General features: G+C 29.2%; 1 protein-coding gene across 3 annotated transcripts; it reads right to left on the bottom strand.

Annotated features, from left to right (window-relative positions):
- Positions 1–284: 284 nt before the first annotated feature.
- Positions 285–19929, bottom strand: LOC107454497 (tetraspanin-9). Of its 3 annotated transcripts, XM_016071707.3 has the most exons (6): positions 19783–19929; positions 16567–16761; positions 15283–15453; positions 12081–12227; positions 10915–10998; positions 285–837 (listed from the first exon to the last, which is right to left on the bottom strand). In XM_016071707.3, the coding sequence occupies exons 1-6, from the start codon at positions 19858–19860 to the stop codon at positions 628–630; spliced, it is 885 nt and encodes a 294-aa protein (XP_015927193.1). In that variant the 5' UTR covers positions 19861–19929; the 3' UTR covers positions 285–627. The 3 variants fall into 3 exon arrangements, with proteins under 3 accessions (XP_015927193.1, XP_015927194.1, XP_042898944.1); XM_016071708.3 differs by lacking the exon at positions 10915–10998; XM_043043010.2 differs by lacking the exon at positions 15283–15453.
- Between the last annotated feature and the right edge of the window lie 6545 nt (positions 19930–26474).

The raw sequence follows: 26474 nt of genomic DNA, 5'->3' as shown, positions 1-26474 counted from the left end.
AATATATTTTGCTTATTTTGTATACATTTATTCTTTAATATGTAGATTATATAAGCTTTAACTTCGAAGTGATTTATCATTTTAAAAATATCTATAATTATAAAAAAAAAGTTTTAAACTTATTCCGATTTATTTTTATATTGAGGATTCTATTTCCAAAGTCAAGAAAATTCAGTCATGAGAAATTTCAGGCTCACGGTATTTATGTGCCTTTACTTGTGCTAACCTTTAATTTTAAATGTTATTTTAAAAAATGTTTACAAAGCAAAGTTATTTATGTTTGCTAATACATCTTAATATAATCATAAGAGAAATGTTTGAATATGGAGGCACCAGTGTAAGCAAACAAGAATTTTTATAGTACATATATTTTAATTGAAGAATTTTATTGAAAAAGCTGCTTTATGTGCATGTGCCCTAGAAACAATAATTATTATGAAGCAATTCTTAGTGTATATGAGTAGCAGTGAACAGGGATATTAGCTCTCCCTACTTTTAAACAAAATCATTTTTTCAACAGTTGAATAATTTTGTATTAGTGAATAAGTTTCAGAATTTAGTTATGTTAAAAATATTAAACCATATATGTTTATTAATTTTTTATTTTTTTTTACATTGAATTTATTTTCATGCATTGAATATAGTTCGTTTAGTTCGCAATGCATCCGCTGCAAGATTCCCTATAGATTTGCTACTTGGGTAGGGGTGCTGCCATGATGGCGTTGTTGCATCTGCTGAGGAACTTTCAGAATTTGGAATTATAGGTACTACAGCATTCAGTTCTCTCAATCGTTTGAATCGCAGGGACATTGTTACTGCTGCAACGATTGCACAGATCTAAAAAGAAACAAAGAAGTTAAGACACTTTAGTTTGAATGGAGTTTTCTCTACGGTGTTTTGAGTAAACCTGACGCATTATATTCACATTTTAACATTGTGTATAAATTTGTTGTCTAAGTTAAAATTATCATTTAAGCATTATGTCATTATAAAATCTACCGTACCTAGCTTCGGTATGTTCGAGTTGCTTTTGTTCACATGGAGATTACTATTTACAAAAACACTTATATCAAATGATTCATCTTGTTGCCTTATGTGACATTAGGGGGATATAGGCAATGACCCTCTCAAGAACTGCCCCACTTTTTTTTTCAGTTTTTAATGAAAATTTGGAAGATGCTAGTTTTTATTCTGACTTTTATGGTTCCTCATCTTTTCACTGAGCTGCTTATTGACTAATAGCAGCGATGACACAGGCGAGCGTAGCATTAAAAAAAAAACTATTTTTCTTATTTTTTTAAAAGACACATACGTTAAAATTGAATTTTAAATTCTTGATGATTGTAGATATGTTTCTTTGGTTCAATATAATGGATATAAAGTTATCTTAAATTCAATATAGTTTACTAAGATTAAGGTCAGCATAAATCAAGAATGTTTATTCCTGTATGTTTACAGGGGTAGGCGAGCTGGTCCACCATGCATGGTCCTCAAAAATTCCAAACTGATAAATAGGTTTATGACAAGTTTTTCTTTACATTTGCTAATTCTTGGATATATAATTCATACGAGTTATTATAATTTATATTTCCAAATGTGAATTTTTCTTTTCAGTTAATGTTCCTTTATATCAGGAGTGTAATTTTTAAAATAACATGGAATTTTTTGTTAACTTTTATGTCATATAAATTGATTGTATTAAAAATTTAAACTGTTGCCAATTTATGAAATGTGTATTCAGGGCAATTCCTAAGAACTGCTGCTGAAAATATCAAGAAAAATAAGAAGCAGGGTTGGAATGATTTAAAAATATTTAATTTAAAAAAATCATTGATTTGAATCAGATGATTTTTTTTTTAAATCACAGATTTATCCTAAAAATATTATTTATACAGTACTCCATTAACTTATATATTATACTTAAGGCTGTGATAATAAACCATTGATATGAAATCTCATTGATAATAAATGTTTTATTCATGGAATGAAGAATTAAGTTAATAAATTAAAGAAACAAAATTACTTTTTCTTTTCTTCAAGAGCTTAAATGAGATAAAAATTTAACTTTTAAATTATAATTTTTCATTTCATATCATTTTTATAGTTTAATGTGCTCATTGTAGTATGTAATATAATTTACTGTTTTATTATCAATAAATATATTTCAATATAAGTAATTTGAAACTTATCTACTTGTAAATAAAGATTTGTTCTGTTAAGGATAATTTATTTTTGAAAATGTTTTCTAATCTAAATTAGTTTACTTTTCATTCAACAAATTGATTCTTCATCTTTGCAATTTATTAATATTTTTAGTTAGATAAAAAAATAATAAACTGACTTCATTTATTCAGTAATTAGTTACAATAATTAAATAATAATATTAACCTTCTCTTTTTTTAGTATTAAGAATTTCAGTTGCAACATTGTTAAATAATATCAAATATTATTTATACATTTTGTCAGATCATTAAACGCGAAAGCAATTTTTTTTTAAAAAATCCAATGTTTAATGTATACATTCTTAAACAAAACATGATTTTTATTAAGCATGATTAAATACCTGTTGCGCCTAGGGCCACTAAAACTCTTAAGCACGCCTTTGGATATTTATACTGATTTAAATTTTGGTATAATATAATTTAAGCCTCCTTCCTATTTCTCAATTGTGATTTGTCTGATTTTTTTTTTTTTGTGTTTAAACTTTTTTTTTACTTAAATATCGTTTTACAACATGTAAAATTTACATTTTCTACTTTAATTTTGATAAGGATTCTAAAAAACATGTGAAGAACACTAATTACAGAACACTCTGTAAAACTTTTATATTTTTGACCATATCAAAGTCAGAAGAACATTTGTGATTGCAGAAAAAAAAGGAAAAAAATCAGATGTCAAAACCAAACAAATCATTGAGGAAACATTTAAAAACATATACATTTTACGACAGTAAAATTCACAAATTAATATATTTCAATAATTTAATTTGCATACAAGTTTTAATTCTACTTCGAAACATCTTCAGTGCAAAATACCAACAACAAAAAAGAAGGCGAGGAAAATTTATATTGATTAGCAAATTTTAACGTTACCTTTATAAGGACATATTTGATTACTGAAAGAAAAAACGTTTTAAACTTTTATCAGACAATCAAACTGATTTGATATATTCAATCTTGCCTTTCAGAATAAGGATTTTTGTTTTGTTTTTTCCTTGTTTAAATATTATTCCACAAACATTAATGTTAATTGTTTTTGACAAGGATTCTAAAACACGGGTCAGGGAATTTTATTTTGACTCTAAAAAGCAACAAAAGTTTTTTTTTTTTTTTTTTTTTTTTTTTTTTTTACAAAAAACCTTGAAAATTCTTACATTATACCTGGAAAATAAACAGTCTTAGAATTGTCAGTAACAGTAATAAATTGTTGAGATTCGATTTGAATAATTCTAACATCTATTACAATTATTTGTCATAAAAATTCCACATTTTAGTGAAACTTATCCTTGTTTCCATCTTCATTCAATAATATTTTTTGCACAAAAAATCTAATATTCAACGTTGAAAATAAAAATTGCATTATATATGTTACCGGCAAAGTATGAAACGCCGGCATCATATAAAATACCTGACGTTTTTATGGAAAGTATGAAATATGAGAAGTATTACATGCCGTATATTCCGGCGTATAACGCGCACTTTTAATACAAAAAATAACATTAGAATTTACGAGTGCGCGGTATACGCCGAATATAAAAAAATTATAGATTAAAAAAATTTAAATATAGAAAAATACTTTTCTTTTAAAGAAATAACATTCCTTTACCAATATACTTTATTGATTTTCGCTATTACATAAATAGTTCATTATCTCAGAATCACATTATTACTCTTGCAACTGTACCCTCACATACATGACAAATTCAATTCTTTTATTTTTCAAAAGATAGGGGAAAAACTTTTTATTTACGATCTTGAAAGACGAGATATTGCAAATGTACAATCCAAATTTTCGTGCGCGTTATACGAAGAGTATATCTTAAAATTTAAAAAAAGTATTATAAATTACGGGTGAGCGTTATGCGCCGAAATAAACGGTACTTTCCCTAGGCATTGTATATTATGCCTAGGGCAAAGTATGAAATAAACGTCCTGATGAGATTATTATGTAAATGATGTGCATGTTACTGGGAATGATCGAAATCGGTGGTTGTTGACTTTCACCGGTGAATGTTGACAAATGACAATCACATAGTTGCTTGGTGAATGCCCGAAATATTTATTACATCCTATTTGATATGAATTTATTTGTGTATATAATTACATTCATTCGATATTTTAATACTTTCTGACGATAGATTAGAAGAAACATCAGTGTTTGGAGTATCGGGCAAATGTACACCGGGCAGTGGCACTTGACCTTAAAAAAACATAAGTGTAGGGTATACCGGGCAATGGCACTTGACCTTAAAAAAACATCAGTGTAAGGTATACCGGGGAAAAGGCACTTAACTAGACCTTTGGTAAATGTTCGAAATATATATACTAGATCTAGTTAAGTGCCATTGTATACCCTACACTGATGTTTTTCTTAAGGTCAAGTGCCATATTGCCCGGTATACCCTACACTAATGCTTTTTTAAGGTCAAGTGCCATTGTTCGGCATATCCTACGCTGATGTTTCTTTAAGGTTCAATGCCACTGCCCATGTATACCCTACACCAGTGCCGTAACTTCACCCCTCGGGGCCCTGGGGCAAACATTTTTGGCAGAGGCCCGTTCAAAAACTTTCAGTACTCCATCTCTAATCGTCATTTTAGCTATTTATGTATTATGTTAGCGAATATGTTTATGAAAACAAGTTATTTGTTCGCATATAAATAGGATAACAAAACATTGTAAGTTTTCCACATGGCAAAATACAAAATTTCAGCGAAATCGATTAATCCTGAGAAATTAAATTTTAAAAAAGTCGTACTTATAAAACTCAATTTCTCAGGAACTAATCAACCAATTTCGCTCAAATTTTGTATTTTCCATGTGGAATTAGATACTTTAAAATGATTAAAAAAAAATATATGCCTTGCGATTCAAAAGTTTTCAGACTATTATTGTCCCGCAGTGAACTGATCGTTAAGACACGGTTCCCAGCAGATCACCGAAGTCAAGCCTCACTGGCTGCTGTCAGTGTGCGGGTGTGTGACCACTTGGATCAGTCTGCGTAGGGACCGAGGGTGTGCGGTATTGGTCCTCGTTAAACTGTTCTAACATAAAATGCTCGAATTCACGTGCAGGTCGCCAGGCTACCGAAGCGGGGGTGCCATCCCCTCTGCAGAGGATCAAACCTCAAGGGATGTTCCCCAGACCGTCGCCAATAGCTTATTGTGTAGCACTAGTACAACGTAAATGATCAACAACATCAGACTATTATTAAATAAAAAATACTAAATATTTACTAAAAGTTATTTTTTGCATGGCTCTTATCTAAAGATAACTCCATTCAAAAATTAGATAAAAGAATTTTATAATAGTGTGCAAAAATTTTTCAATTCCCTTAACATTTGGGGGTCCAAACTTTGGGTAGCTCACCCGACCCAACTATTGGGACCATATTTCCCAGATTACAGCAACCTGTATTACGGGGGTTAGAAAATCGAATCTGTTGAACAAAAGTTATGTTTATTCAGGGAAAGTATGTTTTTGTGTCTGATTGCGTAACTTAAAATAAAATATCGTGCACTAATTAATTTGTATATTTGAAGTCACACCCTCGAATTATTAAGATGGAGTCCTAGAACGTGAAGATCCGATCATCAAATTAAAAGTTATTCAGGATGGTACGTTTTTGGTTCACTGCACGTAAATGTTACCAATTTACGGCATCTCACCGAGGAAATATGACTAGGGGGGAAAAAGGCTATTCATGTTGTCTCCTCTTGTCTGTCCCCCATGCCCACAGTAGCCTCCTTTTCCTCTAAATATAATGCTAATCATAAAATACCAATTTTATAAACCTGTTGAATCCGGTTACTATACCGGATTCAACAGGTTTAGGAAGGTCTTTTCAAGACAAAATCATTATAATAATTAAAATTATTTTTTAATTTCAAATCTAAAATTTTTTGATCGCGTTATGGAAACTGAAGGAAATTATAGACTTTTATTTCTATCGGCACATATATCCACATTTTAAAAAGTCCTAATTGAAAAAATAAACAGAAATTTTTTCTCTATATACATCGATTAACAAATAACAAAGTTGCTTTACTCCAATATGGACAGGTCCCTAGAAAATATAGCTATATTTTGAAAAGAATTCGTTCTTGAATATTTGGCCTATATATTCATGACGCCATGTAATCATATCGCTGGTTCAAAACTAAAACGACACTTCTGCACTCACTTCTCATTCAAATAACATGAGAAGATAATGCAGAAGTGTCGATTTAGTTTTGAACCAACGATATGTGGCAAAATTATGACAAAGAGTAATAGTTTTTTTTTATGAAAGAAAAATGAGAAAAAGTCAAAACATATTTGCTAATTAAAAAAAAATTCTTTTTAATGGTTTGTCATGGCAATAAATTTTAATTGCTACGGATTTCTAAGCTAATGTTCATAGTTTTTTTATTAAATTAAATGCGTTTTTTTATTAAATAAAATATGATTTTCTTTATATAAAACAAAGATTCCATTTCATTTTTTAATGAAAACAAAGTTGTTAAAAACCCTAAAAATTCGAAGTTCCAATTTAAAAAATTTAAAGGTCTTAATAATTTAAAAAATACAAAATAAGAACAAAATCCATGCTCACAATAAACAGTAAAATTATCAATTAAAGTACTATACAAATTAAATTTTATATACGAACATAAAAAAAAGCAATTTTTATGTTACCATTCTTATAAAAGAATTCTAACAGTATATAAATATAAAATTTAAATGTATTAAATGAGTTAATGCAAACATTTACTTACCTCCTTATAAATAAATTTACATTTGGTTTTCTTGTTTTCCAAGGAAAATTTTTATTAAGAATGGGAATTATTGATATCACGATTTATGTTTGAAAAAATGAAGTTGCAAATAATTTTAAAAACTCTTAATTAAAGTTAAATTTTAATTTCAAAAATTGAACAAAACAAAAGGTAACAGAAAATTTATATCTCAATTAAAAATGGTTAATTTAAATGACGCAATTAAATGAGTTAAAAACTGGAATTTAACTGCAACGTTTTACGTTTGTCTCAGAAAAAATCTCTTGACAAAATGACCTAAGTAAATGTTAACAAGAGTCATCCCCTTGGATTCCTTAAAAGCTTACATCTGTTTTCCTAGAACATCTAGATAATTTCTAGTTTAAGACAACTTAAGGGACATATAGATGGTACTGTAAATATATGACATTTTATAAAAGCACAAAAGAGCCCAGGGTCATAAAAATGATTAAGGCAATTTAAAGAAGGAAAAGGTCATTTTCCCATGGTGTAAAAGGAGATGGCTATTTTTTGAGGAGTCAGATAACTGTGGGTCAACTCTGTGGGGGGTATGAAGGTTTTAACACCTTCATACCACCCACAGTCAAAAGATGCTTTCAAATATATCTATTAGTCTCAGTGTAGAATGCATTTTTCAGGATGCAAAACAGTGGTGCTTATTTTAGTTTTCTAAACACTTGTTATGTTTTTTTATGATGTGCTCCTCTTCTCTTTTCGTGATTTTCTTTTAAATTTTTTTAATAAATTGAAACTTGTAATATGTAGAAAAAAATTGAAACAAAACCGAAGCATTTTTCTTGGGGGGCGATTTCTATTTCAATTTGAAAAATAGCTATCAAATTGGGAAAAAAAGTAATTTCTTTTTCTGAAATTCTCAATTCTGTTTTACTTTATTATTGCGAATGTCAAATTTTCGGAAGGGGAGGCTAAAGTTTTCAATTTTGGAAAATAGCTTTAAAGTCGAAAATAAGAGTTAAATATAAATTTCACTCGACTTTATTCTTGCGAATGTCTGAAATTCAGAAGGGGTGAAGTATATTCTTCACCTCCTCACTTTAAGAAGAAAATAAAATTTTCTTTTTGAAAAATAGCTTCAAAGTTTTTTTTTTTTTAAAAAAAACAATTTTACTGGACTTTATTATTTCAAATGTCTAAATTTCTGAAGATACAAAAAGTTTTTAGCCCCCCTTACCTTATATCAGAAGAAATTAAAGTTTTCTATACCCTTACTATAATTTAAGAGGAAAATGAAGTTTTTTATTTTAAAAATATCGTCGAAATTGTGAAAATTTTCAACTTTACTTGATTTTATTCTATTAATGTCCAAATTTCAGAAAATGAGAAGCAAATTTTTCGCCCCCTTACTTTTATTTCAGAAGAAAATAAAGCTTTCTATTTGGAAAATAGATTCAAAAATAACATTTTTTTTTAGTTACCAATTTTTATTATTTTTTAACACTTTGAAATTTCAGAAGGGGCGAAAAACTATGTTCGCCCCCTCATTACTATTTCGGTAGAAAATAGAGTAAAAGTTGGAAATAAAATACTTTTTCTACCTTTACTTTACTTTTTCAAAAGTCAAAAAACATATTAATCGCCCATAACAGAATAACTTGATGTATATCTTCAAAGCTGAAAAAGAATAGCCTTTTTTTTCCTCTAAAATTACCTATTTTACTAGACTTCGTCTTGGCGAATAACTAAATATCAGAAGAGGCAAGACACATAAATGTTAGAGGAATATAAAGTTTTCTATTTCAAAAATAGCTTCAAAATTGAAAAAAATCCTTTATTTTAAATTACTGATTTTACTTGACTTTATTTTTGTGAGTGTCTAAATTTCAGGAGGGGTGAAACGCATCGTTTGCCCCATCATCTAAATTTTAGAGGGGCCCTCTGCCACCGGGTCTGACGCAATCAACTACATGCAGCTGTGGCCTTTCCCCTTCTCTGCAAAGCGTGTTTGTTCTTTTAAGAAAGGGAAATAATTTGTGAAAAGGTGTTTTACCGTTTTTTACCCTTCCCTTTATGTTATAGTAGGTACGCAATTACAAAAAAGAAAATTTTCATCAACACTATCTTAACACAATTTCTTTCCTACATATATATAATTAGAGTGCTTTATTTTGAAAGAAAAAAAAACATGATGTGGTCTCTTCATATGGGGCCCCTTTGATCGTCGGGGCCCCGGGGCGGTGCCCCGGCTGCTCCGACGTAGTTACGGCCCTGCCCTACACTGATGTTTTTTTAAGGTTCACTGCCCTGTATACCCTACACTGATATTTTTTTAAGGTCAAATATCATTGCCCGGTATATATTTGCTCGATACTCCAAACACTGATGTTTCTTCTAATCGATCGTTAGTAGTAAGTATTAAAATATAGAATAAATGTAATTCTATCCACGAATAAGTTAATATCAAATCGGATGTAATAAATTATTTAGGACATTCACCAAAGCGACTATGTGATGTCTACATTCACCGATGAAAGTCAACAACCACCGATTTCGGTCATTCACAGTAACATGCACATCATTTACATAGTAACCTCATTAGGACGTTTATTTCATACTTTGCCTAATAGCACCGGCATTATATCTGGCCTAGGCAATGTGTGAAATATAAATCATTTCATACTTTGCCGGCTAGTTTTAGGCATTATATATAATGCCAGATTTCATACTTGGCCGGTAACACATACATAAAATATGGTCTTGATTTACAATGAAATTTTCTGGAAATGTCAAGCAATTTTTTTTTCTGAAATTAGACGGAGACCCTGGAAAAAAATGTGTATTAAGACGGTAATTACGAAACAACCTATTATATCAATAAAAAAATTTAAAAAAACGGACCACCCTGAATAACTTGATTTAATGATCGGATCTTCACGTTCTAGGACTCAATTTTAATGGATCGAGGGATTGACCTTAAATATGGTGATTAAAGTGCAGACGATATTTTAAGTTACGAAATCCGACAAAAAACGTACTTTTTCTGAATAAACATACCTTTTTTTTTCGACGGATTTGGATTTCTGACCTCCAGAATATGGTCCGCTTCCCCTTAGTTTGGTCCTCTTAATGTTAATTTTACTTTTAGCGTATTTCGTTATATCTCGAGAATTTTTTAAGTGAATTGAAAAATTTTTGAGCACCATCATAAAATTCGTTTTTTCAAAGATAATTCTATACAAGAAATAAATTTTAGTAAGAATTTATTATTTTATTTTGTAAAAATCGAAAAAAATTAAGGTTCACAATTTTTACGTCATTTTCTAAAGTATGCAATTTTACATGGCAAAATATAAAATTTGAGATAAATTGATATTTAACTATGCGACTTTTTTTAAAATTCGAATTTTGTATGTAAAATTACATACTTTAAAATGATGTAAAAAACTTAGCAACTCAAAATTGTTTCGACTATTATTTAATAAAATAATCAAAAATAAATATTTTCTAAAATTTATTACTTGCATGGAATTATTTTTGGATAAACGAATTTTATAATTGTGTGCAAAGATTTTTTTAATTCATTGAAAAAGTTCTTGGGAGACATGGCGAAATACGCAAAAATTAGCATTTAGAGGCCCAAAATTTGGACCGCTCTCCTGATCAAACTATTGGGACTGTATTTCTCAGATTGTGAATCCCCATATTTTGGGATCCGATTCCATTAAAAAAAAATGTGTGTTTATTCAGAGAATGTACGTTTTTTGTGTCTAATTTCTTAACTAAAAATATTGTCTGCACTTAATTAGTATATTTAAGGTCCAGGTCACACTATCGAATCATCAAGATTGGGTACTTTGGAACTTGAAGATCCCATCATTAAATCACAAGGTGTTCGTGTTTTGTTTTGCGCACTGTACATTAGAAGAAGGACTTAAAGATAAATTTCTTCGAATACATACCGCCATAATAACATCCAGTAGCAACAGTCCAAGAAGTCCAGCATGCATAGACTTTGCCAGGAAATCTATTCTTGAGTTACATCCCTATTGAATATTAATATATTTGTAAAGGAAATAAAATATTGAGCCTGATTTTTTTTTACAGAAACTTTCGTACAAACTATGCTAGCTTCCTGCTCTGCTCATAAAGAAAAGAGTGGCGTAAAAAAAAAAAAAAATTGTTCGATCTTCTGCCATATGAATTATACTCAAGTAAGTCTTATTTTTATAGGTTTTTTTCCAGTAGAGTTTTTACAAGCCTTTTTATCTGTTTCGTTCTAACGATAGAAGTTCGTCGAACTTGTAAAATAGTATGTATTTTTTTTAATCAGTTAAAGTATTAAAATAACGAAATTTGGTGTTAATTCGTTACTTATTATAAGGAGTGAAAAGATGGTCTGTGTCACGTCAAGTTTGGCTGCAAAAACGGCTGTAGGTATGTAACAAACAAAAAAACTGTACTGGTAATGTAGCTACACATATTATTATACTACTGTTTGAAATATCTTTCAACACAGCTAGTTATATATAAAGTTATATTTTGCATGGCATTTATCTTTAGATAAATGAATTTTATAATTGTGTGCAAAATTTTCAATTCACTTAAAAATTTCTCGAGATAGTGTGAATTACACAAAAGGTAAAATTAACATTATAAGGGATCTAATTCGTTCTCCTGTCCGAACTATTGGAACCATATTTCCCAGATTGCGGCTACCCCTATAATTTGAGGGTCAAAATTCCTAATTCCATCAAAAGTAAAAAAAAGTGATATTGGTATGTTTATTCAGAGAAAGTATGTTTTTTTTCTTTTTGTCTAACTTCGTACCTTAAAATATCGTCTGCACTAATTAATTAGAATATTTGCGGTCACCCGTTTGAACCTTTAAAATTGAGTTCTAGAAAGTGAAGATTTGATCATCAGATAAGAAGTTATTTATGGTGGTCCATTTTTTATTTTGTGCACGGCACTACTGCATCGTAGTTCAAATTCTATTTTTCCGTATAATGTAATAGTTTCGCACAAAGTGAAAAAAAAAGAAAAGAATATTTATTACGGATTTCTGTTTTTTTTAAAATTTACTTAGAGTATAAGGTATCATTGAGAAGGAAGGTCGCTTACTTACAATCACATGAATTTCGCTATCAATAACAGGTTCTAAGTTATGGCAATATCTCAGGTTGATACAGCAGCTTTCAGGAACTCGTGGTTTACCTTTCGCCCAACCAGTGAAAAACCAAGAAGTATAACCGGTACTACCACAGCACCTGAACTGTTTCAAAATAGAATATTACTATACATATGAAAATATATTAATTCAAAAATTTAACACTGAATTAATTTATATATTTAACACAAATTTAACTGTGTAGAAGCCGTTTGCAAATGGAGGGGATATATAGGGTAAAATTAACGATCGCCACTTAACAAATGGCATTTAAAAAATTATCTGCTTGTCGCCAATCGTTCGCCAGTTTTATTCGTCAAAAATACATCCCATGTATATTATATTATTATTTTTTTTAAAAAATAAGTATGGAATCATCGTGAATATTTCACAGTTTAAAAATAATTTTATTTCACGCTTGTTTCGTAAAATTTTCCTCGGAGTTCTTAACATTCTTAAAAAAGTTGTTTCTTAAAATTAGCGTGTGCATTTTATTGTTATTTTAACTTTTTTTTTTTTTTTTTTTAAAAAACAGTTTCCCTCTGTCACCCANTTTTTTTTTTTTTTTTTTGAAAAAAAATTTGGAATTCTTGTGAGCATTTTATAATATTCGGAAAAATACTTCATTTCACGCTTATTTCTTAAAATCTTTCTTCATTTCAGAGATGAACCATGCATCGTTTACCATGCTTTGAGAAATAATTCAAAAAATGCCTCTTGCAATTAATATCTACAGTGTATTTTAATCACTTTAAATTTTTGAAGAAGTGGCCAGTAGTAAAATTTCCTCATTTTGCCCTGTAAGGGTAGGTTGTGGCAACTAGTTTTATATATATATATATATGAAATAAGATCTGTACATCAGTGCTTTGTCTCTGAACTGGAAACATACAAAGTTTAGTCAAAATGAATGCTCCAGTTTCATAGGTGTACTACAACGCTACATTTAATAAATGTATTCATTAAAAATGCATATACATGCAGAGGTTGCATAAACAAGTTTTCAATAGTCGTCAATAGATAATGATGGAAGTTCGTCATCACAGTATTTCAGTGGAAACAAAACGGGCAAAAAACAACGCTTTCGCAAAATTTAACAACTGAAATAATTATTATTGTCTATTGTACGTTTTAAAAAAAGAAAACTATTATTATATATTTATTTATTTATTATTATTATTATTACTTTGAAGATCGCGGAATTTTGAACAGAAAATTTCTAAGTTAGGGTTTAATATTTAATTCGTCAAAAAACTATTAAAATACAATAAAAAGTATTACTTGCAATGAAGAAAAATTATTATTGCTATTATTCTAAACAAAATGGCGTAATTTTGCATAAGAAAAAATCCTTAAGTTCAGCATTTGATTAATCTAAAACAATTAATGCAATAAAATGTTTTAAGTGTAATAACGGAGACTTAAATAAAATAAGTCAAACTGTCAGATTTGAAGAGAAATTTTTGAACTATTCAGACCTAATAATCTTAAAACAGTTATTTTTTAAATAAAGAATTAAAAAAATTTATTTTTTATTAAAAAAATTTATTTTAAACACTGTTTGCTTTAAATACAAATGAAATCAAAATGTTTTAATCTGCAGATGCGTTAAAAAAATCGTTATTTTAATTTTACAATTTATTCAAAAGAGATACACGCAATCATGCGATTTTTCATGTAATGGTTCCTCAGTTAATATAATTTGCTTTTAACCAATTAATTCAATTCTGAGAAAGAAGATTTCTACTTAAATTTCAAATATAAATTGTGTTATTGATTCCATGAAGTTATGAATTAATCTAATTTGTCGAACACGTTTCTGTGGAAGATCGGAATAAATTAATTTCTATAACCTTCGTTGGATCTCGATATTCGCATTGTCATTTTGGAGAAGGCTCGGAAATATTTATTGATAATTATTTTTATTTTACAACAGCAGATGTCTACATTCAGCATGCACTGACGGTGAATGTTGACTAAAATATTTTTGTAAAACTTCATTATTTTTATATTACACTGACAATTTTTTACATTCATCATGCAGTGATAGTGAATGTTGAATAAAATATTTTTATAAAAAATCATTATTTCTATATTTTATTGGAAAATATCGATATTAAGCCCGCATATATGTGGAATAAAATATTTTTTATAAAATATCATTATTTTTTTATCTTGCATGCAAATGTCGACATTCAGAATGCACTGTTGAATTATGTATTTTTTATAAAATGTCATTGTTTCTATCTTACACCAATAAAAGCCGATATTTAGATTATACTGGTGGCAGGTAAAAATAACGTAAAGAAACTTTTTTTTATCCAACAATGCAATCCTAAATACCAATATTTTCCTATGTCGGAGTGGAACAATGAAATTAATGATTAAATTTCGAACATTCACCGAAGTGAATATGTGACTGTCGACATTCACCAAAGAAAGCTGACATTTACCGATTTTTAGACTTTCACGGTAATATACATTAATCAATTTTCCTCTGAATCTAATGAAAATTAAAGAAGTTATTGTGTCTGCTTGTATGAAAAAAGTTTTTTAGAGTATCATATTGCTATCAGTAATATTATTTTCCTTGCCGCGTTTACAATGCGTTCTCTCAATTTAACTTGCAACGAAACAAACTAATTCAATAAACACCGCAAGCATGCTATGATACTATCCAAAAATAACAAATGGTGATATTTTACACAAATATGGTTAAATAGGGAATAACACTCACAACATGGCAAATCTTTGTGATATTAATTTTCTCACATTTTTTACGACAAACGATCTTTTACAATTATAGAAAACTTTTATGAATGGCAAAATTACGCGTAAATTTAAATACAAATCACAGTAATAAAGCTTCCTAGAATAGCCTGGTTCTCAAATCACCTAGTAAAAACAACGTAAGCGGAGGAATACAATAGAAGTTTTCTAAATTTCTTTCGGTCTTAGGAAACTTGTTATTTTACACTCAGTCAACCATTCATACAAAAATCTGTCTTTACTTAAATCGATATTTAAGCGTGCGTATCTGTTTTATTTATAAGACTTACGATTTGACAATGTTCTCACACACATAAACTGTCAATTGTGTCGAAACACATTAAAATGAAATATTAATGTTTATAACCGAATTGTGGTTAAAGTTACTCACTATAGATTGTAAAGTGTTCAACATGACATTTATTTCATTATTGGCATTATAATTCCCCATAGTGGTGCTCACGGCAAAACGCAACGTAGCTTGAAGTTTGTCCGTATAATAAAACCCCGCAATGAAGAAAAGAACTTGAAAAATTAATAGCAAAGCATAGGTCATAGCAAGCTGAAAAATAAATGTATATTATATTATTACATAGTGAATAAGTGACAAGATTAATTTGTATGTTAAATATTTCAAGTCACAGCATTTTAATGGCAGCAATCAAATTTCTTTCCCTGCCTTGCAATTTCTGTGTTCTTGCTAATTTCTTCTTGATCGGTTAACTGAATGGATAGTAATTCGAATTTTGTTGATAACTCGTATAAAGTTCAATATAATGAAAGTATTGCACAATAATGATATGAATAATTGCAGCAATTGTAAAAAATATGGGGCCAGTCCGTTGCTACAGTATCGTACGAACTAAAGTTATTAAGAAAAATTTAGGTAAAAAAGATGTATATAAACAATCATGTGTCGTTTCTTCGATATTGTGCTCAGTAAAGTAGCGATGATAGGAACTTAAGCCCTAGCCGTTACCAGAGATAGAACCTCGGTCCTTTCATATAATGACTATAAAGTGCATTTACTATTGTGCCATGCCGACCTGGTGGCCGAGTGGTTAGCGCGCCTGACTGCGGAGCCGCTGGTCGCGGGTTCGAATCCTGCTCAGGGCATGGATGCTTCTTTCTCTCTGTTCCCTTCTCCTTTGTGTGAATGCGACCCACCCTATAAACGGGTTTGTGGTTGCGTGACGTGGGTAACGCTACTCCACCGCCGTGGCTTCGCCACAGGTGCCCACTGGGTAACGTGAAGAGAGTAGCAGTCCCGGCATATGAGGCCAACGGGACAATACATCCCTAGCGCTCGCCATTAAAAAAAAGAAAAATATTGTGCCATTGTGACGTATAGACCTAAATGTATAATCGAATTAATTTTTTTTAAAAGAAAACCTAATTACAAAAAATTTGAAAACATGAACAATAAAATCAAAGCTTATTTTTTTAAAGAAAATTCTTTTCGCACCAGTAGTTTAAAAAACACAGAAAGGAGCATAAGTTATCGCACGTCAGTAACAGAATCTGTTCATCAAGTCTATGTAGGAAATTATTTTCCAACAAAGTAAAAAGACTGAAAAAGGTTTACCAAGTTTTTACAATTGGATTATTCCCACATTCTTTTAGTTATAAAATATTTATAATAAAACTGTTCACATGAAATAAACTTATTACTTACAATTCCAAAATAACTAATACTCTGGTTGAAAAGAACATGACCTGTAAAAAAACTAGCAGCCAATAAGGCGATTCCTGTACAACAGCAATAGTAACAGAAGGTTCCAACTTCATTGATACCAGTCTTATCAACGAAAAAGTCCCTCAGTACAGTATATAGCAATACACCACAACAGAATAGAAGTAATCCTTGTATCTAAAATGAAATAATAATTATACATAAACAAGTTATGCGTTCGTAACAAATTACGCAAGGGAAAAACAAGAACACAAATGAAATCTGTGAAATCATTGTAGAAGAAGGCGTATGTAATAAACATCGAAAATAGGTTTAATTGGAGGTTGGAATCCCCGTCGAAACGAATTCCGCATCCGGCTTGCACCGATCACAGTACTGACGTGAAATATCTTCAGTGGTAGATGGATCATGGGTTAGAGTTTCCATGCCGTCAGGCTAACCGGGGAAGGTTCTCGTGGTTTTCCTCTCCATGTTACGCAAATGCGTGTTAGTTCCATCAAAAAAGTCCTGCACGAAGGCAAATTTCTCTCAATACTTAATCCATGAATTTCCTTTGTCTTCTGGATTGGGTTTAAAATTACAAGGCTGAAGAGTTGAACATTGGTAGCCGTAAACTAAAAATTAGGTTGGCCGTTCAATGACGGTTGTAAAATAAAATAAAACCATTACGGAGCTAAGTCTTGAACTTCGGAATAAGGGTGCTGGGTGTATTACGGATGTAATTTTTCAGGCATTTCATCGTATTCAGAACATTAAGCGTGATAAAATAGTTTTAAAAATTCTAAATTCACGCAACGTCCATTTAATATCACTATTGTAAATGTATATTTATTACTTGTAAAACGAATTGTTGATTTTTAATATCTTTTCAAAAATGACTAATTAAAAAAAAATAATTGGTGGTTTAGGCGTCATTTTTTGAATCCATTTGTATTTTTTCTTGAAGAACAATTTTTATAAAAGAAGTTTGAAAATATATATGCTCGGTAATATATATGCACGGTTTTCTGTAATGACCACCATTAATGCATATTTTTAAAATAAAGTGAAAAAAAGTAGACTTTTTAGAAGATGCCACAAACTAATCTTGGAGTGAGGAATAACCAAAACACTATTGAAATATTACATGTAGGTAGGTACTTTATTTACGTCGAACTAGAGCTGCACAATGGGCTATAGGCGACGGTCTGGGAAACAGCCCCGAGGATGAACCGACATGCCATTGCAATTTTGATCCTCTGCAGAAGGGTTGGCACCCCCGCTTTGGTTGCCCGACGACCTGAGCGTGAAGTCGAGTACTCTACTTTAAAACAGTTTATCAAGAACAGATACCACACAACCTCTGTCCTTACGCAGGCTGATCAAAGTTTCTTTCGAACGATCTACTACAACCTTGAAAAAACATTTACCACTCACTCTTTCCATGCCAACAAATATCCCACCCGTCTACGATACTCCCACAAATACGAAAATATTAAAATCTCTGTCATATATTCATTTTATTCTCTAGCCTCCGGGATAGCCTGGATGGCAGGGCACTGGACTCAAGTTTGTGAGAACGGAGTTAGAATCCAGCCGGTCAAAGACTTCTCGTGTAGTAAAAGGTGACTGACCTCTGGGGGTACTGAATTGAAGATTGATCGTTCACTGGTTACAGGTCAAAATTACTATCTGTGGATGAGTGAATGGATGTATGAATCGCAGAGAGCATCCTTGTGTCGGAATTTTCTTTTAATTGCCACGAAAATGTTGGTAGCCAAAACCTTATTTTAATAAAGTAAAAATATTGCAGTTTCAAACCTTTCATCCTAGAAAGATTAAAAATTATTTTTTAAAGCTTTTTTAAAAAGTATTGTTGTTGTTAATTTACGTCGCACTAGAGCTGCACAATGGGCTATTGGCGACGGTCTGGGAAACATCCCGGAGGATGATCCATCATCACAATTTTGATCCACATGCCATCACAATTTTGATCCTCTGCGGAGGGGATGGCACCCCCGCTTCGGTAGCCCGACGACCTGCGCGCGAAGTCGAGCACTTTACGGTAGCACAGTTTAACGAGGACCAATACCGCACACCCTCGGAAAAAGTATTGTCACTTTGGTCTATGATGACGTTTTAGCTGACGTCACACTAGCGATGGGGTCAAGTTACATTGTCCATTAAAATTTCATGTCAAGGTGGATTTCAGCTGAGCATACAAGACTTTGCGAAAAGAAACCTTATAATTACCTAGATTTAAGATTATTTTCACCTTGAGCCTAGCTTTATTCAAGGATTTTTTTTCAAGCTTTAAAACCCTAAGTCAACCTCGATTTAAGGTTTTTATATAGAAGGTTATTTTCTAAGGTTTTGGATTAGGGTAATGTGCGTAGAATAGATCAGATTGCTGCCACAGATCTCGTTTTAAGGTTAGAAGGTTTACACGTAAACCGTATTACAAACCTTATTAGGTTTACATTGAAAGGTTTTTGTTGAGTGAAAATAAACCCTATTTTGCTATCTGGGAATAGGTCCGACTTGGGCGTGACGTATGTGTGTGGAAGAAGTCGAATTCTGGGCTATAGATAGCGGAACTGGAAAACAAAGAACAATCGCACCTCCTCTGCCTTAATGGCCGACGTCAGCAGCAACTTTCTTCAAACCATGTGTCGTTCCTCAGAGACAGCCAGTTTATAATAGTTAATCCAGGTCAAAAAAACATACGCATTTTTATCTTTCCAGACATTCATTGTAGAGATGAGAGACAAAGATATAGCAACGACAACAATCAAACAACTACTAATAGCAAAAGAATAACGAAGGTTAAAATTTGAAATTAAATTAATACATATAAAAATAAACCAAGAACCAATCGCATAACGACAAGCAAAAATTGCGTTAACCTGAAAGTGACGTCATTGTAAACAAAAAATATCCAGAAATAGTGTCTCAGCAAAATTGTATGATTAAAATTCGTCGCCAAACCAAGGGGCTCCCCTGTACTAGAACTTACTATACTTTATTGTATTCGATATTGAACAAATAACACATTTAAGGTAATGGTGTTTGCGGAGAGGCAGTTGATAAACAATGATTTAGAGTATAAAAAATGGAGATAGCATGAACGCTGTAATTAAATTGAATGGATCAAAAAGTACTAAACATTCATACTAAACGCTTGAGAAAAAATAAAAAACAAGGAAAAGCAATACTCACCCACAAAACTAAACTATTTATTATTAAAAATCCGTTTATGACAAAAGTCGGGATACTAACATCTAAAAGCCTATCCATAGAAATTCAAAATAACGTAACTGTGAGATATAAACAAATATATACAGATTTGGGTCTTTTTTTCCCGTTGCCATTAAAATTTTGTGTCACTAATTTTGTAAGCAGTTTTGATGTTTTCTGTCAGACAAACTATAAAGCTTTGATTATGTCATACTTTATCGAACCTGAAATTGTTTAAAATAAATAAAATTAAGTCATTACATTTTAAATTCTGCCATAGCAGGTTACATAATCATATTTGTTGTCAAATTTAAGACTTGTACGCTTATTCTTTGATCCGATCGTCACTTTGATCAAAGTTCAACAAAGACGAGTCTGTTTTATTTAACTCTTTATAGGGCAATTTTTTTTGTTTTGTATTAAGTCAATTGATAAAAATAAATTCATTTACCTAAAATTAGTTAGATTTTTAAGACCATTTTCTTTAGTGGAAGATGGTGGGGTTTTCAAAAATTTTATCTTCTGTTAAGAATTGGTCATTAACTTGAAACTCTGTGCTTATAAATAAACGAATTTATAAAATCTGCGTGTATAACTACAAATAAACTCGATGAGAAATGATCAAATGAGCGAACACATAAAATAGATTTCCAGTGCTGGCCTTTTTTTTTTTGTACCCACACGTTGAAATTTACTTTTACTCACACATGTAAACTAAGTTTTTGATTGGTATTCTTTTTAGTATTTTCAGAAGTTATCAGCAAATGACAGCACGAATCATGAATGGGAAAATAGTTTCCCATTGACATTCTAAAATTAATGAATTTGGTGGGAAACTTACTTCCCACGACCTAATAAAAGGTTAAAGTAGAGAAAAGACACTTTTAATCCACTCTATCGAAACAAAGCTTAAGTTATCTTTTAACATCAAATGAATTACGGAATCACTAGACTTAGTAATGGTTTTCAGAAAATAATTTTTGCTATTTTATCACTATACCTTTAATGATCAGCTTGTCCAGTGTCCACGTAACGCTTAAATATCAGTACGAGTTGACCACCTTACAGTATTTACTGTGAAAGAAAATGAATCTAAATATCTAACAATCACTGGGAATATTATTTTATGTCTGTACTGTGGTCAGTGTACAAAAGTATTCCTCGTGTTTAAAAATTCACACTTGATAATTTTGTGTAGTACTTAAAAACAGAAAACATTAATGTTTTTAAATAATTTAAAGCATTAAATGGCCTATAACAGGTGTTTTTCAACCCGATTTACTCAGAGGACCGGTAAAATATTTTAATGTTTTATCTTGAACTGGTAAGATTAGTAATTTGGACTATTGGAGTAATATTTACATATACAAGATTGTGGCACTAAAACAATTTCTTGACCTGTTTGCTTCTGATCATTCACATACTTTCCACAAAGAAACATATTTTTAGCCTAAACATATTTAAGATAAATAAAATTTATATTGATTCAAACACAAATATTAATTTTACTATTTAAATAATAAACAAAATTATGTAATCATGTGTAGGCAGAAAAAGAATACAAACGAATATGAAATAAATAAAAAGTAAATAATAAACATTCAAAAAATAAATAACTGAATTTAATGTGATTGCGGTCGTTATATCTTGCTGACTAACATTAAAACTGTAGGTGTCAAACCAACCAGTTACCACAACAAGTAAACAGGACAGGAGTAAGATTAAATCGATTTTGATGTTCGGTTTCAAAAAAATCATAATCGAAAATAGTTTCACTTAAATAAGTTTAAGAAAAAGGCAATAAATATTAATATAAAAAATATATATATACATATAAAAAAATACTACTTATATTTTCATTTAAATTTGTTTCTCAAAGTTAGACAGAATTCAATCTACTTTCTACTATTAGTACATAAAATATCTGTTTGATCAAGAAGGGAAAAAGGTCAAACTGACCATTCAAGATTTAAACCATTTAATATAGTACAACTTAGCAAAACAGTCACATGGAACGCCACCGTGTTATCAATGAATGTGGAATGAGAAGCTGCTTTTTTCTATTTTAAAACTAATTTTATTGTTTTTAAATTTTAACCACGTTTTACTTAACTTGCTTTTGAGTCTGTTCGTGTGGGGGTAAACCTTGTCCTAGTAATCTTAATTTCGACCACTTTTTGACTAACAAGAGAGCTCAAATTTCACAAGAATGTGACAGAATCATACGCAAATTTCAATCATTTCCTGGTTGCTGTAAGCAAAATTTATTGCAAACAGGAATTTTGAAAGATACTCGACCGAAGAAAACTAACAGATACAAAACTAAAATTACAGGAAATATAATTAGATTAATTAATTATTAATTATAAATAAATTATAATTTTCTTTTAAAAAAACCAAGTTTTTCAAAAGGTGAAAATAAATTTTTGTCACACCTAATATATGGAATACTTAAATACGTAATATCCTTCTCAGTTTTCGAATGTAATGTGTTCATTTTTTTTCGTTTGGCAAAAATTTAAATTTAATTTTTCCCTTTTAGTCCACTTGAAAAACTTTGTATTTAAACTTTTTTTTAAAGCTTAATTTTTCCGTAATTGATCTAAATTAAAGTGTGAGAACGGTATGCAAGAAAACTAACAGATACAAAACTATAATTACAGGAAATATAATTAGATTAATTAATTTTTAATTATAAATAAATTATAATTTTGTTTTAAACAAACCAAGTTTCTCAAAAGGTGAAAATAAATTTTTGTCACACCTAATATATGGAATACTTAAATACGTAATATCCTTCTCAGTTTTCGAATGTAATGTGTTCATTTTTTTTCGTTTGGCAAAAATTTAAATTTAATTTTTCCCTTTTAGTCCACTTGAAAAACTTTGTATTTAAACTTTTTTTTAAAGCTTAATTTTTCCGTAATTGATCTAAATTAAAGTGTGAGAAAGGTATGAATGTCCTCATAAAACAACAGAAAGGAAATGAAAACAAAACAACTATAATTTAAATAACAAAAACATAAAACGTGACAAATATATTTTATTTAGATAATGAATTTGATAATCAACATCAATTAAGTAAATATTTAATGAAATATAAATAAACATATTACCAATCCTTAACACTAGGAAGGTTTTTGCTCTAAAACATCACGTTTACATAGTTGAATGTTAGCAAGAAAACTTTCAAGCATTAAGGGTTAACATAACAGTACATGTTTACTGACAGAAAATAATCTCACTTAAAATAAAAATTGTAAATAAAAAGTCAATAATCAGGTATATTTGGCACAACATAACAAAATACTAAGTTTGAATCAACAAGAAAATATTAAATTGATAAATAACCATCATTAAAATATCTCTATGAGCAATAAAAATACGTTAATAGGTATAACACAAGTTGTTTTATCTATCAAAAACATTTATTATAATCTCAATTGATTTTGATATATCTAGAAACATTGAATAACTTTCGCACAAAGTCTGCCATTTTGCTGATATTTGTGTATATCAACATAGGGATTATTTCAGAACATTCATCAGCATATTTTACAGCATTTTTCTTTCAATTTCTATATCTAAATATTCATAAATCATACAGATGTAGTCAAGATAGCCCAGATATCCAAAAACCCAAATATAAAAATAGAAAAAAAAATTTTAAAAAAATCTAGCAGCAAATTGTTAATTACATTTCTTTAAGTAAGTGGTGAAAAATTTATTCCAAACTCACTCGTCGGGGTCAAAATAGTTTTTGGGTATTTTAATAAAAATTAACCAATTCATTGCTTCCACCGATTATGCATTTAAAGAGGATGTTATCAACAGTGGTTTGCAAAAGCGAATACTAGATTATTAATAAATAATTTTTGAACTTAAAAAGATGCATTTATATTGTCACGGGCAGGCATAATTTTGACTTATCAAAAAAATATTAAAAAGTCATTCATTTCTTAGGCTCTAAAACATATCCTTCTTCAAAATGTTCCCAAGAACTATTTTTTAAATCAATTAGTTTTAATTCTTTTTATTTAATTTAGATTATAAACCCAATCAAGTGATGAAAGCTATATCATTTCTAAACAATTTAAAAGATGGATAACCCATCTTTAAAATTGACAATAATTTTTTAATTAATATTTTTATTAAATTAATATTTTAATTCACTATTTTTTACTAACATAAACATTTGAACAAAACAAATATTTATGTTAGTAAAAAAAAATATTCCAGCCTTAATTTTTATAATATAACTCCTATATTATGCGTAAAGATTAACGTCCAAGCTCTGTATTAGTTTTTGAGTGCATAACTAGTGTTTTCAGACTTTTTTTTATTTACGAATTATATTGAGTAAAAAAAAAAAAAAAGGTCTTTTATCAAATATATAGTAATTTATTTGGTTCCTTATTTTTATATAGTAATTTAAATTTCCTTTATTTTATAGTTTAAAACTAATTCAATTTATAAAACTTATAATAAAAAATCTTTAATTAGCAGAGAAGATTAAATTACTTTTATCACTAAAGAAAGATTCAGAAGGTATAAAATAGCGTTAGTTATTTTTTTAAAAATTCTACTAAAATTCTGTTTTTAACACTGTTTCTAATAACAATATTTATTTTAAGCTTAAGCACTTTAAGGTGAGAAAGAAATGGAAGTAAATACTTGTACCAATCATATATTATTTTAAAAATCATGTAAGTGAAAAAAAAAATCAAATATTAACAATTAAAGTTTTTCAAGTAGAAGGAATAAACATTTTACCAAATATATCATACTTTAACAGGGTGCGTAGCCAGATTTTTCAACAAAAAATAAGCTCCTTTATGTACATTTTAAGCACTCAAAAATTTTTTTTAATCATTTTCCAAAAAAAAAAAATTCATAATAAGGATCTGTGCAATAATAAATTTTTTTTCTTCTATTGTTTAAAGTTCTTTATTTATAAATATAAAAATCAATAAAACTCAAAAACATTTTCAAGAACTTTACACAATCATGATAAAATAACTAGTTTCTGATAAATATTGCAGAGAAAATTGTGAAAATCATGCATTTTTTGTAATTTAGAAACGACAATCAATACAGTTAAAAAAAACAAAATCTCTTTTTAAAAGATAGAAAATTAAGCACTTTTTACAAACCACGAATAAAAAAAGCACAAAGGGCTTTTAAAAAACGTAAATCAAAAATAAGCACCTTTAAGTATTTTTTAAAAAAGCTATGCACCCTATTTCATAAACTAAATAATTAATAAACTAATAAATTGTTTTTAAATATTGGAGAACAGAAATAGACACATTAGTTCGTAAACATTTACTTAAAATAATTTGGTTGTTTTATCACAGAAAGCAAGACAAAAATTACTTCAAAATGAATCAATGTGATTAAACAATTTCAAACTTAACACTCAAAAGTACCTCATGCATGGGACTGTTTGATATCAAATAACTCATATATTTGCAAGTTTTTTTCATTGCACTTGAATATATGTGTATGCTCATAAAATAACATTCATAAATATATTAAGTTTATATTTTTTTTTATCAACAACTGTGGTCCATTTTCTTATTAAATTTGTATTTAGGTCAGTTCATTAAGTAAGAAAATATGAAGGATGGTATTTTTTATCAATAGCTTTTTTTCCAGTTGTCAAATGTGTGCACTTTATATAAAAGATATGGCAGTCAATAAAATAAATATATAAATAATATAAATTATTGAAAATAATATGATAAAAATATCTTAATTTTTATAAAAAAAAATATCATTAACATGGTTTTATAAAGAATAATAAATTCATAATGTAAATAAAATTTCAACATAAAATACAACACAAAAATGAATGGACATAATGAATGAATAATAATCTCATTGCATATCAACGTTTTCGTATCATTTGACATACAGAGACAAAAAAGGGAGTAAGAATAATCTGAAAAATACTATCACAAACGGAAAAAATAATTATGTTTAATGATGAGGAATGCTTTCTTTATTACTTATATACTTTTAATAACAGTAATAATAAAAAGGTCTTTTTGATTATCTTGATTTAAAAAATTGAAAAATGCTAACGGTTTAAGACTGTAAATTTACAACATTCTCCATTTTGAGCTTTAAAGTAAAAATAACACAGATAATATGATACTTAAAAAATTAGTATATTAGCTATATAAATTAATTGCAATTAGGACCTTTTGCAAATTAGGTGTAAAGAAACATTAGTTTTGAATTCATGAAAAGTGTGTAAAGCATATTTAGTGTTATTTAAATAAATTTTAAAATAATATACCTTAACGCTGCAAACCAGGTATAGCTTTAAATAGTTTGACTAGATAAAACATATTGATTTAAGCAGAATAACAAAAAAATTATGTAAAACACAAACAAGAATGTACATTAAATAACATTCAACATGTTCAAAAACAAAACATTCATAAATATGAGCAAAACTTAGGAATGCTTAAAGATCACTTAATTCACTAAAACATTAAAAACTGTACTTAACGAATGATCCAGTAAAAATATCAACATGTTAAAACCTCTACAAAATCTTACAGACATGTGATTGCTAGGAGAAGAAATTATCTGAAATTTTTTCCCTAATGCTATTGAATATACTTGATATATATATATATATATATATATATATATATTTTAGA

The sequence above is a fragment of the Parasteatoda tepidariorum genome, chromosome 4, assembly GCF_043381705.1.
Source record: "Parasteatoda tepidariorum isolate YZ-2023 chromosome 4, CAS_Ptep_4.0, whole genome shotgun sequence".
Classification (NCBI taxonomy): Eukaryota; Metazoa; Arthropoda; class Arachnida; order Araneae; family Theridiidae; genus Parasteatoda; species Parasteatoda tepidariorum.
The sequence above is the reverse complement of the archived record's forward strand: the minus strand, read 5'-3'. Positions and strand labels throughout refer to the sequence as shown.